Consider the following 14,002-nt stretch of genomic DNA (forward strand, 5'->3'; position numbering starts at 1 on the left):
CATTAGAATAAGTCTATTTGTCTGAGCACTTAAGCAAACATAGTTCACATTGTACACTTTGAACGAAGATCAACGCTCAAATTGTCAGTCATCTCCTTAGTTAGAGTTTCCCCATTTTAATAGGGCTCATAAAGAAGATTGGGATCATTTCCGAGATCACACTACGTCCAGACTAACAACACTTACTTACTTGCTAACAAAAAGATAATTTTTAGTAAATAAAATATGAAGCTAGTGTATTTATTTCCTCACTGCCAAATAAATGGTGGTAACATACCTGATTTAATATATCAGCGGAGGGTTAACCCATTTGCCAACCATTTAACCCCAATTTGCGTTATTTTGAATTTTTGGGATGCTGCCTGGTGATTTCTTGTTTTGCCGTCTTGCACAAGCTTGCAAAAAGCTAAACGACGAATAGTAACAAGTATACAAATTGGTTCAAAAAAATTGGCTTTGTCCATTGTCTTACTCAAGCGCAAAGTTTATGGCACTCAAAACTGGCTTGTTTGCTCACATTTCGATAGTTTTCGAACATGAAACATTCGTCGTTTCCATGCAAAACAAAAGAGGGCAAATCGAAGTTCAAGTTTCTCATCCCATATCATCTTTTATCTGGCACATGCTTCCATGCTTCGGCTATAGCTTCTGCTTGTTTCAGCCATTGGCTTTTAACATATTTTTCGTGTTCAAGGCCGTGCGCTGGCGCTTTCTTTTACAATAGGCGACCTTGAAGCTGCGACTGCGACTGCGCAAGCGGCTTGGAAGTGGGATGGAAGCGGGCTGGAAGTGGAAGTGGTGGAGGAGGAGGAGGTGGAGGTGCTAGCTCTGGGGTTTGCACTCCGCGGTCGTGCTGACGTCTGTTATCACAGAGCGGCAGTCGGTCAGCCGACGCTTCAACCCACTTAGGGTTTGCTGACCACCGGCTGCTCAGTCCGCTTATTGGTCTGCTCAACTGCTCAACTGCTCACCTGCTTTCTGTCAGCTTAATCGCTCTCAGCTTAATCGGGCAATATTTCAGATCGCGGCAATTGGAGCTTGTGAAAAAAGTGGCAAACTTTTATCAACCAACAAATTGTTGTGCAATGGGTAACTAAACCTGCCTTCCTGCGGCAGCTGAATCATTGGGAAATTCCAGTGATGCATTCCTTGGGCTCAAGTCGTCAAAGTGAACTATGGAATTTCGGGCTTAAAATGATGATTAGTTTTATTAAAGGATTATTCCTTTGAGATTTAAGAACAGCTTATTATAAGTCATTTTAATTGGAGATAAATTAACAAGACTGTTGGACTTCTCGTTTAAATATATAGGATTGATTGAAATTGAATGAAATGTAAAGAATTGAACGATTATAAGGGCCAGACAGATCGAAAATATTTTATTTGTTTATTAGCTCGTAAACCCTTCATTCAGTCAGTTAGATTGAATGTACCATTTTATTGTACGAGTAAGAGGTGTAATTACTTTATCTGATGAGACAGGTGATTCAGCATATTTATTAAAAATGTTTGTAATTTCCGTGAATATTCTCTTCGTGCAATGAATTTTAACAAATGTCCACACCAGTTATTTTTGACTGATAAACATTTTTGTGTAAGGAAATATGGTTTTTCATTATTTTTGAGCTCTTTATAACATGTCGTGTAGAGCAAACAATAATAATTCAGTTACATCGCATTCTCATGGATTATCTGACACGTTTTCCGTAATTGCGATTTCATTCGGTTATAACAATAATTAACCCGCAATTAATACGTTGCTAAATATTCAACAACAATATTACATGTGTATATACAGTTATTAATAGGTACTAGTTTTACTAGTACCTATTACTATAGGGATATAAGGCTACAAGTAAGTTCAGGTTAGCTGGTAAAATCAGGAGAAGGCGCATTTATGTTCAATTTTCAACAGGTACCTATTCGTTTTTTTTTTGCGTGTACATTTATTGTGTAAACATACAAATTAAAGCAATCTGGCAACCCGTTCGTGCATTTTAAACTTTATTTAATTTTCGAGTTCGAGCTTTTGAGCAGAGCCAAACTAAAAAGCTTTTATAAAAACTCTCTCGCAGAAATCAAATCAGTCCAAAATATTGTTTTATATTTTTATAAATTAAATTAATTATATTTATTTATACATACATTTTTGTTCTTATAAAAATGGTTTTATAGAGTTTTTTTTTTTAGCCAACTGGCATTGGTGAACACAGCAATAATGTTGCTTGCGTGCTGGAAAATGTTGCTGAGACAAAAATGAAAACTTCACCCTAGCAACACTTGATTAGTCTCAATTAGTTTTAATGAAGTGAATGTGAGATATTTTTATCGAACCCGTAGTGAGGAGGAAAGCCAGTAACTGCAGCTGCATAGAATTGATTTAATTACGTTGTATTACTATAAAATATCAGCCGACGAATCTTATTCAGAGAGTCAAATGGTGGTATTAAACAGTGATCGGATGAGATCTTTGAACCTCACATAAATTATAGCTTTAATCAATAAGCGATTAAGTTTGATCGGTATTTAGAAGGGCAGCAATTTATAGAAATTGACACATTATAAAATACCACTTCTCTCAAGCTAATTCGCCTTACTATCCGGACAAGTTAATTTTCCATTTATTCCTCGTATAACTACTCTGTTCAATGAAGTGAATACTTTGTATTTTTTATAGGAAGTACCCAGCAGACAAAAACTTCGTTTATGATATTACAAACGATAGTTTTGCGGACTTTAGGCGGACAACACGTCCGATTTCAGATCCAAAAACGATACTTAATCATCGTATCAGTAATACGTATCATCTGTCAGTGGTTTTGTGGAAGCAAAAGCTAACATTTTAGGAACCCGAAAATGATTGAGTTGCGGACCTTTTACTTTTATAATGTTATTTACGGTCCGTATTTGGTATCTTTTGCGATACTTTTATAATATTATTTACGGTTCGTATTTGGTATCTTTTATAATATTATTTACGGTCCGTATATGGTATCTTTTGCGATACTTCTATAATATTATTTACGGGTCGTTTTTGGTAACTTTTTTGTCCGTTTTAGCGTCCGTTTTCCGATTCTACGTTCGTATTTAATATCTTTAGCGGACATTTTTCGGATCCATCCGCATTACTTCCGCTCTTTGTCTACTGGGTAATTGAATATGATTACTTTTGAAACTATGTGTTTTGGCGTTCAATATCAATATCAGGCAAACGGATTTTTGGTTGATTTATTTGCTGTGTTAGGCTTTCTTAACACTCACATGTGTACATGTTATTGGCCTCCAATATGGCACAATTGCACTTTAAAGGGCGAACAGCTTGTTCAGTTTTCTTATGTAAATAGGAAAGCTTTTTTGTCAGATCCCGGTTCAAAGGTTGCCATCGACCACGAGATTCATAATGGAATTTAGTAGGTTTGTTTCGATAATTTCTTTTCCAAATCTAGAGCAAGGAGCAGATAGAGAGCACAAGGAGTTTAGGGCTTAATTCCGTTGCCAAAAGAGGGGCCGCTTCTGCCAACCCGTTAAGGAAAAGATGCGGGGGGCCTAGCGGAAACCGGAACCGCAGAGTAAAATTCCATCACGTTCAGGCCCCTTGCTGATGCCGCAGGCTGTGTTTACAGCCTTCAGATGACACGCCTCAAAAACAAGACCCAACGTGAGTCAAGTTTGTGCGAGACGAACGATATATTTATAGATCACTTTACTTAATAATATTTTATATAAATTGTCTTGGTTGCTGGCTGGGCAATAACCGCTATCAAGTTCGACAAAACGGATATGTTTTCGCATAGCACTCAAGTCTCAAGACTCTTTTCGCGAGATCCAAACAAACAATTAGCTATTAAGATTTGAAGCATTTCGAGCAACAATTACATTACCAACTTACTTAAGCTTAATGTGCAAATATTTTGAAGCTCTTTGCTTGTGTTTTCCTTGTTCGAAATGCATGAATGGGGAGTTGAAGATCTAAGGCAGATAAGGTTCAATTTTAGTCAGAGACGTGGATCAAATTGAGTGTTCAACGTCTTAAAATAAATTACATTTGCATGGTATCACTTAAATTATATAGTAAAAGGTTTAATTACCATAGCCAGGTATATGTCCATTGTTCTTAGAAACCAACTTTATTCTTTCTGCTGCTAACTATTTAATTACCATCTTTATATCACTGAAAAACGTTAAATATTGACAGACGGAAGAGTATAATAAAAACGTTAAGTTGACGAATAATTCTTTAGAGGAATCACCACATCAAAATATTATTTTAATTGGCCGTAACAAACAAAATTTTCCCCGACTTTTTAACTCAATGACCTGATTTTAAATTTTTGGTCGGGTGGGGTGATTTTTGGGCTCACCTAAAGATCCCGAGCTCAAAGTCTACGCCCCTGTCTCTATAGCTTCAAATTAATTATATTTATTGTTTCATTTTTTCTGAACGCAAACAAATGTGCGTTTTCTCGGCGTGTTTTGGTAGCATCCATGTTTTGCCACAAGGTAATTATTTCGTACACTAAACAGTACAGTATTTTGTTTAGGGCATTTCGTTGCTGTTGTTGTTGCTGTGGTTGGTGCTTTTGAACCGCAGGGCACTTTGTGTGTATTTTTCGAGCTGAAACCAGAGGCTGGTGCCTCTGCTATCAGGCCGCTCTGTCATTTTTATGATTGTTAATGTCTCGGTCAACGCTTTTAAGTCAAGTTCTGAGCCCCGTCTGAGCCCAATCCCGTCCCCATCCTCTGCGATCGTGTGTGGCTTGTTGTTGGCTTTAATGGAAAGAAATGAGTTTGAGAGCCAGCGGACGGAGCGGACGAAGCGAACGGAGTTGCGAGGAGGGGATTCGGCCTGTGAATTCATATAGTTTGTGGCGGGCATTAAAAACGATCGACACATTTGCCTGTCGGATGAGAACGCGTTCAGAAGTTCATCGGGTGTGAGCTTGCGTGAGCTTGCGACAGTAAATCCGAATGGATAAGAACTCATACTGAACCTCTTCAATTTCGACCGAAAAATCATCAGAAATGGCTTACATTACCTATGCATTGTGTCTGTGCTCGTTGTTCATATTGTTCTCGCCTCTTGTGTCCGCAAATCGTCGCATCCGGCGACAAAATCGATCCGATCGCCTGCTGGCTGACATCGGAGTACGTGCCCAGTCCTACGATCCCCATTTGCCGGAAAATGGCATTCAGCAGTACACCGACATTGACCAGGATCTGCGTCACGTATTCCTCAACACCAGGCAGACCATGCTGAGATGGGCCCTCAACAACATCGAGGCGCTGAACAGCCGCGGCAGACGCGAGGGTAAACTCCAGTCTCCGGTGTCCAAGAAGGTGCCCTTCCAGTGTCCCACGAACAACACACGGTCCCCGAGTCCGCCCACTTCCATCGAGCACCTCAGGCCGGGTGATATTGACATCATAGCTGCCTTCGGCGACTCCCTGTCCGCAGGCAACGGAATTCTGTCCAACAACGCCATCGACATGATCAACGAGTTCCGCGGCCTGACCTTCTCGGGCGGCGGCCTGGCCAATTGGCGTAGGTTTGTGACCCTGCCGAACATCCTGAAGATCTTCAATCCCAAGCTGTACGGCTTCGCGGTGAGCAACAGCCTGGTGATCAACCACCGATCCTCGCGACTGAACATCGCCGAGCCGATGATCATGTCGCGGGATCTGCCCTTCCAGGCTCGTGTGCTCATCGATCTGCTGCGGCGCGATCGCAATGTGGACATGAAGCGGCACTGGAAGCTGCTGACGGTGTACGTGGGAAACAACGACATCTGCTCCGACCTGTGCCACTGGGACACGCCGCAGAGCTTCCTCGACCAGCACGCGCGCGATCTGCGCCAGGCATTCCGGCTGCTGCGCGACCATGTGCCGCGCCTGCTGATCAACCTGATTGTGGTGCCAAACATCCCGCTGGTGCTGAGCACCATGACCCAGGTGCCACTGCAGTGCTTCGTGGTGCACCGTGTGGGATGCCACTGCCTGATCAACGACCGTCTCAACCGCACCGAGTTCAATGAGCGCATGGACACCCTGACCCGTTGGCAGCAGCTGGACATGGAGGTCGCCCGGCTGCCCGAGTTTCATCGCCAGGACTTCGCCATCGTTGCCCATCCGATGCTGACCAAACTGACCGCTCCCGTTCTGCCCGATGGGAAGACGGACTGGCGGTTCTTCTCCCACGACTGCTTCCACTTCAGCCAGCGCGGCCACGCGATCATCTCGAACCTGTTGTGGAACAGCATGCTCCTGCCGGACGAGCAGAAGCCACGACCTTCGGTGGTGCCCGAGCTGTTCGAGCGGGTCGTTTGCCCCACTGCGGAGCAGCCCTACTTTGTGGTCAGGCCAAGTTGAGGGTCTCCCAAGATCGGGAACGGGTTAAGTTACTTGGTTAAGCTGTCTGGTGACCCTTTTCTTGGCGGTACCGCAGTCTGGTGTGCACGGAGAAAAATTGCTTTTTATTCGCATATCAAATTATCGTTGTCTACGCACAGAGAGCATCTTTCGACCGTAAACTACTTGTTTGCGCGAAAGTGCTGGACTCTAAATTATTCATAATAAATTATTATTATTTATAACCATAATATACAAAATGTGCCACTTCCACTTCAGCAAATCGTATGCGGAATGCATTGGATAGTGCAAAGAAAACTATAAGGATTTTGTTCCAAAAAATAATAATATTCGATCCTCGACCTTAGCAAATAAATATAAATATATTGGTTAAGCTGTCAAAAACCCATAAAGTTTATTTAATGAATATTATTTAGTCGACAAAGGTGTTTACCTTCTGTTTGCGTTCAGCTTCCCCAACTCTTTCTTCATATTTTTTACCCAAACCCATCTCCATTTCAATTAAAGTATTATGCAATTTTTAATTTATATTTTTAATTAATCAAAAACACATCCCCATCCGGAATAAAAATTCATTAAAACATTTCTTGCTTATGCGGCAGAAAAAATGCTCCGGCTTACAGTGAACACCATCCTTGATGTTCCCCTCTCGTTCTTCTCAGCGCGTGACAACGTCGCCTGCTCATTACCTTCCTCCTCGCAGTCGCAGTCCCTGCCACGCCCACTTTTCCCCAAACACAGAAATTAAAATATAAAATATAAATTACAGCAAAATAAAGTTGCAGTTGAGTTGCTCGACTATGGGATACCGCCGCTTTCTGATCTGTGGAACAATACATTTAATCTTATTATTGTTTGTATTAATATTCAGTTTTCCCAAAAGTTTCGTTACAAAAAAAAGCTAAGAAGAATGTAAAAACCAAGTAGACCTTCAGAAACTCTTGAAATGTGTGCAACAAAAAAATGACAGAGAGGTAAATAATATGTCTGAATACTCTGGTTCTTCATTCACATCATAGCAGAGTACACTTCATTAGGATAGAAATGCTGCATTCCCGATGATTTACATTTTTGAATATGTGTAATATGCCTTTTGAATGGCGAGCTGAGGGGTATAACAAAGCATCGCAAGCATTTCTCGCTTATGCAGCGGCAGGCAGGACCACCTGCAAACCGGACAGTTGCCAATGGGCGGATACCAACCCCCAAAAAAATCTGATTCCGGGCACAAATGGAAAAAAATGAAATTGAAAATGAGTACACATAACACATACACACACATATGCACGCCCACTGCAAACAAAGTTGCCGGTGGGAGGGGCGTGGAAGCATAATAACAACAAGACTGTGGAAAAAATTGCGACTGGGGCGTTGATACGGTAGACACGGGGACAGGGGGATGGAGTGGGGGCTGTAAAAATTATATTAAAAATGCAGTGTCCGAAAAGGGCGTAGTACAACCGTACTACACACATGCAAACACTCACACACTCGCGACCAGCAGGAAAAAACAAAAAAACAAAAAACGCCACACGTGGCTGCAAAAAAGTAATAATAAAACTGAAGTTTTTCTGGGCTGGGCCTGTTCCTCCAGTTCCTCCATAGCGCTGATGATATATACACCTCTGCATGTGTGGTGTTCCCACATGTGCACGAACATTCGAGTATTATTTACATATTTAAATATTTTCGGAACCCCAAAAACAGCACGACCAGAAGCACAAACTGTCCCGTTTTGAAAAATGTGCGTTTCTTTTTTATTTTGCGGCCAAAAAAGTGGAATGCAATGTAAACAGCCCAAATGAGTTCGCAAATAGAAAAATCCAAACTTTCGTCAGCATTGCACAGTGGCTTGTTAAAAAATGGTAAATCTCCAGCCTTGATTAACCCGAACGACAATATTACCTCCCCCACAAGTTATTCGTTGGAAAAAAATCGTAGCATATAGAAGAGGGTTAACCATCAAATGAAATAGATAGACCGGGGAGTTAGACCTAACGAATCATTGCATAAATATAATGTGATTGCCAACAAAAACATTTTTTATCCATTTGCTATTTCCGCTCTCCACCAGACTGCCTCCCCTTCATAAACTCTCACTCCCATTCCAACCCATGTGAATGCCATTCGTTTTCATTGGGGGAGTACATCCCGAATACTGTATGGTGCATAGCTGGTTATGTACTCCAGCGTCATTTTTATGATATAATATTAAATATTTATGTTTAATAACCGGAATAGTGATGACTGCGTCTGACGTATTTAAGGGTAGGACTATATGTTCGTGCTTCTGAATTCGTAGATATGTAATTGGTAATTCCATTTGGGAAGCTGGCTTCCCAGAGTACCAGCTATCCTATACTAGCACTTCAAGTGACCACGAATCGGAACTGACCCTGACAAATCCATCAAGACAGTGCTTTACAGATGCAAAATCGGCCAGGAACTTCAGTTCCGCCCGGCTTGAAAACGTCTGCGACCATCGGAGGGGAAAAATACGGCGTGGTTGACAATGGTCCTTGGAGTTGCCACGAAAAAAGTCAACGCTTGACATTAAACAGCGACAACATTTTCACTTTGCATGCTGAATGCCGGCACAAAGGGCCCTGGAGAGAATGGACTGGCGGAGACGTCTCATACAGCGACTGACAACCGCATTGGATACTCCCCCGCCTCCGGATTTCGGATCCTGGCATCCGTATTCCGGATCACCTCCCCCGAGCCACCGACGCTAACTGGCCGCGCTAAAACGTCAGCCAGACAGCGGTGGCGATGGCGATGGCGCTGGCGATGGCGGAAATAGAGCAAAAGTTGAGAACAAAAACGATGAGCGAAATGGGAAAAAATGGCACACAAGCTACTTGAGCTTGAACCGGCGACGCTTTTCACAAATTCCCCACCCAAAAGTGGGAGGGGCTCCACTCCCTTTTCGGGTATTTTTTCCGCGACCAGGCATGCGGCTGACGGGTTAAGGCGGGACAGTTGACCATCACGCTGGCTGTGGGCGCGTCCTTTCATTGTATGCCGGAGTGGAGTCTACCCACTCGAAATCCAACTACCAGTTCCTGTCCGACTGCTAACCCCCCGTGTAATGGCAATGATTTTGACGTCTGTTTAGTTGGCCCTTTGCTCGCCTTCAACGCAAAGGATAACGGCCATCTGCAGGCAGCAGTGACGAGGATACGCAGAGTCCTCTGCCGGAGATGCGTCTCTTGCTGCGTTTGTTTGAGTGCAGCGGAAGCGTCTTTTAATCAGCGCTTCGTGGCAATGAAAACTGATAGGTTGCGGGATGTCCTTTGGGAATGGATGTCCTTTCTGCCCGTCCAATGGGCATCAAGCGATTTTGGGCATTACGATTGACAGCACGGAAGGAATGCGGCGGAAAGGTAAAAGTTGAAGTTATTATAGGTAGGCAGAACTGGTTGGTAGTTTAGAATTTGCTGATGAGTTAACCTATGAATCAAGATCATCATTTCCTTAAGACCTTCCTCAACAAACGAAAGAGAAGCTTCCTCTTTGGTTGTTCCTAATACATTTTTCATTTTTCACTCTTTTTTTTCCACCACCCAGCATATGAGCATGCCGTGGCCCATTTGCTTATGCCTCTTGCCATTGTTTGCGCTACACTTCAACGCACTTTCGTCATTGATCCTGAGAGTCCTGCAACCATTCGGTCTGGTCCTCCTGCCCACCACCCCACCACCCAATCTTGGCCGGAGCAGACCGGACCCCAAACTGGCCTTCAATTCAAACCCCGTGGCTGTTGCCCGTTTTATTTTTTCATTTTTATTGAATTTTGCTTCCCCATGCTATATCTCTAGTGGTGGAAGAGCCACACCGCCCCGCAGTGTGTTGCATTATGCCGGGACATACGTTTTGAAATTCCATTTCTGCGTAGGTTTTTTTTATCCATTACTCAAATCTCTGTGTTTGTATGGGTGTGTGGCGTGGACAGAGGAAGGTGGCACGTATGTTGCCAGGTTGCCCCACGTACGGGGGCCACGGCGCTAAGCTTTGACTTGGGATTTGCATTTTTTACGCGCCGAGGACCAACTCTCGCCCCCTGCTCTTGTTGTCCGGGGATGCGAGTGCGGGAAGGGTCGGATCGGTGGAGCGAGGAATGGCATCCACTTCTGCTGATGCCGTGATTTTTTCCTTTTTTGATACCCTACAGTAAACAGTCATGATATGAAGAAAAAAAGCAACTGACATGAATTGGGATTAAGTTAAGGCAAGTCTTAACTAGAATCGATCTCTTCTTATTGTATAGTATGTCAATATATTTTTAATTGACACATGCATTAAGTAATAATTCTTTTTTGAAGTAGACAAAGTGCTAGTTAATAGGTATCAGATAGTTGAGCATTACAACATAGCTTCATTGTTAACGCTGTTGTTACGGCCAGTCCTGTTTTTTTTTCATAATTCCCTGCTCCCTTTATCCCTTCGCATGCTTCTTTCATTCGCCGTGTCCTGTTTTGGGATAAAAATCCATTTCATCATCAGGGCTTCCTCTGTTCGCCGCCTTCCTGCTGATGCTGCTTTGTCTGATCGCGTTGAAATTGTAATGAGATTTTCTGTTTTGGGTCGACTTGGTACTTGCGTATATGTTTTGTCGGGGAGTTGGCGCAAATTTTACGGTAATATGATTTTTGAGAATGTGTGCAGACCGGGAGTTTGTCTATTTAATTTATAAAATTTATCTGCGGCTCGCATCGGTGGGCACCATTATATCCTGTCCACAATTTGCGGTTGTCAAGTCATATGGCAGCGGCAAATGCATTCGCTCGTTCATCATTCGAAAGCAAGTCTGTTGTCCTTTCCTTACGTATAAGTATCCGTGTCCTTTCTGTCCCGTTTTCGGTTAAAATGATTTTTTTTTTGCTCATCCTTTCGCTGTGCCGCACGAATTTTTAATAGATTAGACTGGCTTCCTTTGAGAACAGTGCGGGCTTGAAGCCCGTTGTTTTCAATCCACCCAGTTCGTAAACAGGGATTAGGTTGGATGCTGCGAGAGTGGAGTTCTTAGCCCAGAAGGTTAGGCAGTGGATTGGAGGTGGTAATTGCGTCAGACTTGTTTAATTATGTGACTCCATACATGGAATACTATTATTTTCTAGCGTATTATATCATAAAACTAGCTTATGGAGTTGATTTCATTTCTTGTTTAATTATGTGACTCCATACATGGAATACTATTATTTTCTAGCGTATTATATCATAAAACTAGCTTATGGAGTTGATTTCATTTCTAATATTTATAAAACTAAATTTGCCAAAGTATTGGCCATGATATGTCTGCCCCCTCGCTCATCGCCATTATAGATATGCAGAAATATATTTGGCTTGACAAACAAAATAAAATTGATGGAAATTTGCTGGCTGGCTATCTATGCTTTTTCGCAGCTCTCTCAAAACAATACACAATTTCCAATTAAGCGACAGTTTGTCCGCTCTCCCGACCACCGATTTCTGCTATATGCTATGTGCTATATGTCGTGTGCTATATGTTGTATGCTGTATGCCCATCTGTATGCGCATGTATAGACCGTCTAACCCTTTCCTTTCCCCGGTATTCATCGGCACCAGTCGAAACATTCGACCATTTGGTCGTTTGCTGTTGTTTTTACTCGCTTTCGGCGGGCTCGATAGCAAATTGTATTTAAAATTTATATAAAATTCGCGGAGTATTTGTTGTGACAACGTCTGTGTGCCCGCCGCCCACTGCCCTCCGCCACCCGACCACCGATATCCCCGCTTGCCACCGAGCATTAGCCACCACACGGTTATTTTTGCCTGCTCCACAATCAACGTTAAAAATTCGCGCAATTTATGCATGCATGGAGTGGAGGGGCGGCGAAAAAAGGGGTTACTCCTGCCACTGTGGGCTGGAATAAATGGCAAAAAGCCTCTGTCGCTGCCCCTTCCTGTGGCGTGTGTCTACAGCTCCTGCCCCTTCCACTGCCACTGCCACTTGCCCGTTGTTATTTCCACTGGCGAATCACCAAAAACTCCGCGCTTGTTTATTTTATTGGCACGTAAATTTATGTGGATCTCCATTCCAGTTTTCCGGCTCTGTCTCCGCACAGTGAGAGTGAGTGAGAGAGGGTAGCTTTTCCGTATATTCCTGCATCCTATATATTGTGTGTACACAATTGTGTTTTGTGTATTTTATAAATAATTTCTGTTCAACGTGCAGAAATATCTACACACCCAGAAAAACCACCGGTTTTTGTCAGATTCTCGGCGCACATAAACTTGTACATTATATATTTTTTCGTTGAAGGAGGGACAATTCGTCAGGCGTGCGATAGATCATAAGACTTTATGGTTTTTAGAAATCAGTTTGTAAAGCTTTAACTAAATTTACAAATGAACTGAGTCAATAGGGAAAGTCATTCTAGAGATTTGGTTATGCAATGAATATGCTTAGCTAGGCAAACCACCAAAAGTATTAGTAGTATACATTAATTAGGACTAAACTTTCGATATTCTTTCGACAAGATTTGACAGGCTGCCCCAATTCCAAAAGCCCTGTAATTTAAAGGCCAGAGAAAGGCTTTAGCTGCTCTGTTCCCTGTCATAAGCTGACCAATAAGAAATGGCGAAGGGGTTGAGTCGGCAGCTTCATCAATATGCAAAGGTCCACAATGGAAGAGACGGTGAATGCCACAAAGAAAACTGATAATAGAGGACCCCTGACACTGGTTTGAAGGCACTTTTTTTATAGAATGAGCTGCTATATCAAATACGAACTAATATAAGCCATCTAATTAGAAGTTTGCATCGAATAAATATCGATACTATACCTAACCTGATCAACTTTATCAACCTGTGTACCAGTAGGCATATAGAATAGTATATTTTGGATAGATGAGTGCCAGCTCGTGGATTGCAACTCCTCCTGACCACTGTGCCTGCCATCCAATGCGTCGCTGCTGTGCTCACGTTCCATGCTGTCCAATTATGTCACACACATGCAAATGCAACGTGCAGCGGCGGAAATCAGCCAGCCTCCATTCCGAAACCATATGCCCTGCCCAATCCCCCAGTGCCACCACCGTGCCACCCAATCACTCGACGCGCTTGTTGGGTCCGCGAGGCTTTTGGCCAGGAGCGGCCCAGCGACACGAACTGGGCCCAAACGAGCGGCGAACAAAGCGACAGCACATGCACATGGATGCCATAACGGGTGGATCCGTGGGCTGGTCGTGAGTTTCAGGGATCGAGGCTCAACTCTGTTTCAATTTGCACCCCCGCAGACGCGGCAATCACTCAGCCGACCCACAATACTGGCGCCACCCAGATGACCACCCCAAAAGCGCCCACTTTTTCGCGTAACGCAGAGTGGGGAGGGAAAGGGACGGGGAACAGGGAACGTGTTGTATCCGACTCTTTCGGCCTTTCTCCAGTGACATATGGTTGTTGTTTTGCTTTTTGGCCATGGCTAGTCTGATTCTGATTCTTTGTTGTTGTTATTGCTGTTGTCCATGTTGGCGTCCATGTTGTCGTGCTATGTGCGTTTGTTGCAACAATCGATTTATTTTCGGTTTCATTTCTGATTGGCAATATTTCATAGCAGTGTCGTTCCCTTTTCTTTTTCTCTTTTTTTTTTGTACTTTTCAGCTTCTCGTTT

General features: G+C 43.1%; 2 protein-coding genes across 2 annotated transcripts in view; both read left to right on the forward strand.

The window, feature by feature from the left end:
* The window catches only part of LOC122613327 (neuroguidin), a 37,068-nt gene that overhangs the window by 17,704 nt on the left and 5,362 nt on the right, over positions 1-14,002 (forward strand). The gene's annotated exons all lie outside the window — the stretch shown is intronic.
* On the forward strand, positions 4,916-6,700 carry LOC122613309 (phospholipase B1, membrane-associated). The gene has a single exon (XM_043787432.1). The coding sequence runs from the start codon at positions 5,023-5,025 to the stop codon at positions 6,364-6,366; it is 1,344 nt and encodes a 447-aa protein (XP_043643367.1). The 5' UTR covers positions 4,916-5,022; the 3' UTR covers positions 6,367-6,700.

Source organism: Drosophila teissieri, chromosome 2L (genome assembly GCF_016746235.2).
Source record: "Drosophila teissieri strain GT53w chromosome 2L, Prin_Dtei_1.1, whole genome shotgun sequence".
Classification (NCBI taxonomy): domain Eukaryota; kingdom Metazoa; phylum Arthropoda; class Insecta; order Diptera; family Drosophilidae; genus Drosophila; species Drosophila teissieri.

Coding starts and splice junctions, on each gene's coding strand:
- LOC122613309 (XM_043787432.1), top strand. CDS start 5,023: ATGGCTTACATTACCTATGCATTGTGTCTGTGCTCGTTGTTCATATTG.